At 40.9% G+C, this 5,282-nt stretch overlaps 1 protein-coding gene across 1 annotated transcript; it reads left to right on the top strand.

Moving 5' to 3' along the window:
* LOC8079856 (cytochrome b-c1 complex subunit 6) lies at positions 2,028–4,754 on the top strand. Its single transcript, XM_002442816.2, has 4 exons — positions 2,028–2,196; positions 3,336–3,420; positions 4,289–4,378; positions 4,472–4,754. Coding segments are annotated over exons 1-4 (210 nt in total). The 5' UTR covers positions 2,028–2,194; the 3' UTR covers positions 4,505–4,754.

Below are 5,282 nucleotides of genomic sequence, written 5' to 3'. Positions count from 1 at the left end.
TTGTCGACTACTCTCTACGCCGTGCTTGAAGACTGTGCCGACCACCGAGCACGTTTACGTTCCCAACCACACTCGGGGACTTGTCTACCAGTCTCTACGCCGTGCTCGGGGACTGTGCCGACCACCGAGCACGTTTACGTTCCCAACCACGCTCGGAGACTTGTCGACTACTCTCTATGCTGTGCTCGAAGACTGTGCTGACCACCGAGCACGTTTACGTTCCCAACCACGCTCGGGGACTTGTCCACCGGTCCCTACGCCGTGCTCGGGGACTGTGCTGACCACCGAGCACTATACGCTCGGGGATTGTTCGACCAGCTCACCAATTTGAGAGTTTTAGGACTGTACCGACCACCGAGCACTATACGCTCGGGGACTGGTCGACCAACCCACCAATTTGAGAATTCGGAGACTGTACCGACCACCGAGTGGTCGATTAGTCTATTCAATTGCAGACGGACTGGTAAATTCAATTTTTTAGACATTGCTACAAGGCTCATACTTCGCCTTCCAGCAAGCTCGGGGACTACATCGGTACGATGCATCTGGCGATGCATCTCAGTTTCAGAATTTCTTTGAGGACTTTTCTTTTGACCCTGGCACCACGTGCCTACGTCACCTACTACCAGGCTCGGGGACTAAGTGGGCACACTTCACCTTGCGGTGAATATGCTTGCTTTTTGAAAGACTATACTTTTCAGAAAAGTAAAGTGGGCACACTTCACCAGGAAAGAAATCTTTTTTGATTAAGAGCACCATGCATTCTTCGAACAGCCTGCTTCTTCGATCTCAATGTTGATCAACTGGTCAAAATACCGTTGCAACTGTTTGGGCGACTTTCCTGCTTATTGAAGACGTCAAGCCTCACTGATCGAAGAAGCTTAAGACGGCGTGTTACATCATAATATATGGTGCTCGGGGACTAGCTGTGGGGGTATAAACCCCTATACCCTCATAGGTCTATATGGGCCGCACCATCAGAGGTGGCTCGGCCCACACGATGAAGACGTGCGGCGCACGACTGGTCGGCGTGCACCGCAAGGCTACAAGATATTGTACCAAATAGGATACTTTGCTTCTAACTCTGTCCCTTCAGGATATATAAGGAGGGGCAGGGATCCCGTAGAAGACAAGTCATAGATCATATTCTCTCAACACAAATCAATACAACCAGACGCAGGACGTAGGTATTACGCCAACTCGGCGGCCGAACCTGGATAAAAAGCTTGTCCGTGTCTTGCGTCACCATCGAGTTCGTAGTTTGCGCACCGTCTACCGATAAACTACTACCGAGGGTATACCCCAAGGTAGACTGCCGACCAGCTTTCGTCGACAATGGGTCTTACATATATAAAAGCTCCAATTTAAATGAGAGATGTATGATTTAGACTATATGAGAATATTAATCTTTCAGTTTAATCAACAAACCAATGAAGCTAGAGTGTGCCAAACAGCCATAAAATATTATTTTTTTCTCTCACAACAAATCAGCATTAGCCGAAAAATCAATGATTTGGTGTTCAAATGGTGTACATGTGTGCACGATTATAAGGACGAGCAATATGTTTCAGAAAAAAAACTATCCCTTCAAAAAGGGGAAAACTTGAGAAGGGAAACAAAAGTAAGAGCATCTCCAAGAGACTAGGTAAAATTATATTCTAAACTACAAGATTTAACCATTGTGTAAAATAAAAAACTCACTCAAAGCATAGAGTTTCACAACAGTCTTTGTATAGGATAGCTAGTGAGGACGACATGCCATATATGACAAGCGAAAGTTTGGGAATAACAAACTTGCTATTTTAGCAAATCAGATAGCACACCTGTTGGACTTTACTTTTTGCTTTAGAAATGTAAAAATAGCCTAGATAACATGGATAACAAATTTGTTGGAGTTGCTCTAACAAAGAAATAGAAAAGGCAGTTAAAAGAAAAAGAAAAAGTGCACACGCAGCCCTGGGCCCAATTGCTAAACCAGGCCGATCCGGGCCATAACCTGGAATCAGATCAAGGCCTAACCTGCGGCCCAGTAGAATTGACCCGTCTTCGTCGTCGTCGTTCTTCTCATCCTCCCCACCTCCATTCCTGCTTCTTGGCCGTCTCCTCCTCCATCGCCTAACCCTAGACAACCCATACCCACCAACCACTAGATCGAGAACCGGCATCACTGGGCGCACGAGACCAGGGATTTCCCATGTCGGTATTCTTCCTATCTTCTCTATGTACGTCTACAGATTTGTTGCGTATCAGTTGTATGATCCGTGCTCGTGTTAGGAGTATGTTGAGCTCTCTATTTCATTTTCATCCATTCGTTCGTGATGAGGGATGAGGGATAGAGAAACTTGTTTCGTGGATGTTATTCTGTTCCCGGCGAGTGGTTTCCTCCCTCTGGACTCTGGTCTCCCGAATGCCGATTGGGTTCGTTCCTCACGGAGTCACGCTCACGGACCGCTGTTTGAAAGGCAAAATTGTATAAATCACTTGCGTAATGTTAGTGTAATTGCCCGTTTTGCAATTCAGCGTATCAGCTGCAACTTGAATCACAAGATGCCAGTGTCCTAAGTGCTTTAAGACAACGAATTTCAACCAGAATCTCCAGAGTGCTTGATTTGTTGCATATGGTGTGATCAGTGTTCATGCTAATCCCATTGGGCTCAACTCTGTTTCTTTTCCCCCTCTTTTTTTTTTTGGTTTGTTGTTGTTGTTGTTGTTGTGAACCGAGATATGGGAATTTTAGTTTTTTTCTTTGAAAGAACAGGAAGGGCAAGGAGCCCCTACTGAGATTTTATTAAAAAAAAGTGAAACAAGTACAAAGAAAGGAAGAAACAAAACAAAACAATACAATAAAGTTGCTAGAACAGAACTAGGGAACTAAGAAAGGGTGGGAAATTTAGTTTTGTCAACCTTTACTTTACCTAGACGAATGAGTTCAGCATTCCATGGTTTCATTTAATAGGTCAATGAAAGATGCACGAAGAATTAGTGTGTGATTGTATACTCAAGGAAAGTACCTATTTTCTCAATCACGGGAATTTTATCTGACACTGTTTCCAGTTTAGATGGCTGGTTTAATTTACAATTTGAAACTTTCTTGATCTTGTTTTACAAGAAAAAAGAGGAGAATGTCCAGAAGCTGAATTTCAGTGCTGTCACCCTGATAGCTTTTGAGTTTCGTACTTGTACATATTACTTATTGAGTGAGCAGTGTACTCAGTAGTTTCTAAGTTTTTTACAAGAAATGTCCCTTTCTTGGATTATGCTTGAAACATTTGAAAACAGTTCTTTTCCTTCATCCCATGTGGTCTTTTGTAACAGCTTGGTTTATCTTCTGCCAGGGCGGATGCTGAACCTGTTGATCAGAAGAATTACCTTGAGGAACGTTGCAAGCCGCAATGCGTAAAATCATTATATGATTATGAGGTGGGCATACAGTTCTCTTAATGAAAAGAAGGCTGATTCAGTAATTCCAATCACAGGGTGAAGACTATATTTGCGAATTATAACATTGTTCTTGTGCATCACTTCATGTCTATAATACAGATTTTATTTAAAATATTGCCAGAACAGAGAAGTTTCAAGTCTGGCCTAACATGCTATAACTTGAGCAAGCATATCCTTCTACCATCTGTATTTCCTGGCCTTCTTTTATCTTTTTCTTCTTAATTAACCCAGTCCACTTCAGTTGTCTAGTTGCCCTATGGGAAACTTGTTAGGATTTAAGGCTTTCTGTTATCTTGTTGTCAGCAGTATGACAATCAAATGGATGTGGCATTGAATTCTGAATGTTATAACTTATGACCATATAACCATGCTATTTGAATTCATGAGAAGATATGGATCTGATTGCCAGAATTTATGTGCCAGTTTGTTTTTTATCTACTACTCCCTCCATCCCAAATTGTAAGTCATTCCAAGAATCTTGAAGAGTCAAAACATTTTCATGTTTGACCAAAATTATAGAGAAAAATACTAAGATTTGTAATTTAAAGTGAGTATACTATGAAAATATAATTAAGAAAGAATCTAATGATACTTAGTTAGTACCATAATCATTATTATTTTATAATATAAATTTGGTCAAACTTAGAAAAATTTGACTCTTCAAGATTCTTGGAATGACTTACAATATGGGATGGAGGGAGTACTCTTCTATCTGAAACACTGAGCTTGAATTTCAAGGCACTACGAGCATTGGCAAGCTTCATCTTGATGTTCTTCTTGTGAATCATGTTTCCTTGTTTAGCTTGTGTGCTTAGGTGTTAATTAATGCTAACTATCCTGTGCACAGAGATGCGTCAAGAGAGTGGAGAACGATGGAAGTGGGCAGAAACACTGCACTGGCCAATATTTCGACTACTGGTCGTGCGTCGACAAGTGTGTAAGTATCACTTCTGTGTTGAATAGTTGCGAATTAACATTCTTCGCTCTTCATCATTATAATCACCATTTGTGCATCAAACTTGTGTTACAGGTTGCACCAAAGCTCTTTGACAAACTGAAATGATAATGGAATGCGTCTTTTAAGGCGTGACTTATTTCAGGAAGCCAAGCCCCAATAAATCCATCCCCTGGCCTCTGGACTTTATTTGCTGAACATGTAACAGCTAACAGCAAGCTATTTGATTCATTTTGCTAAACTGTTTGAGCGGGGCATGAAAACTGTACTGCTCTGGTGGAGATTCTTTCAGTTCTTGTATTGAAAGTTTGAAATCTCGTTTTTAGAATTTGTGCATGTTGCTTGGATCCCCGTAAAAGTATCATTCGATCACCTCCTTAACATCCATTCATTTCGTTAGAATTTGTGCATGTGGCTTGGATCCCTTAAATATCATTGGCTGACCTCCTTAACAGGCATTCATTGTCTGTACACTATCAAAATAGCGCTCAAGTTTATTTAATCCGTTTGATCTTTCACAAATCTGCTAGACATAGGACTTTTGGATTAAACAATCACTACGGCAAGTCACTTGAACATCTGTTGGACGTGGCAAATGGTGCTGCACGTTTGCTTGTTGCAAAAAAGGAAAAAGTCTGCGTAGCCTCCTCAACTATGTAAAACTAGATTTTCTATTCCTTAAATCTTTTAAAACCGGTGAAATAACCGTCTCAAGCGGTTTTTGATGGTGGTTTTACTACAGTGATGATGATTTTATTTTTTTTTATTTATTCCCACTGAATCTTTGAAAAAATCATAGAAAAATTATAAAATAAAAATTTTAATTTCGTTGAACTCTGCATGAGTAGATCAACACAATAAACATATAATATGATATGCTTCAGTA

This window comes from Sorghum bicolor, chromosome 8, assembly GCF_000003195.3.
Source record: "Sorghum bicolor cultivar BTx623 chromosome 8, Sorghum_bicolor_NCBIv3, whole genome shotgun sequence".
Taxonomy (NCBI): domain Eukaryota; kingdom Viridiplantae; phylum Streptophyta; class Magnoliopsida; order Poales; family Poaceae; genus Sorghum; species Sorghum bicolor.
The sequence above is the reverse complement of the archived record's forward strand: the minus strand, read 5'-3'. Positions and strand labels throughout refer to the sequence as shown.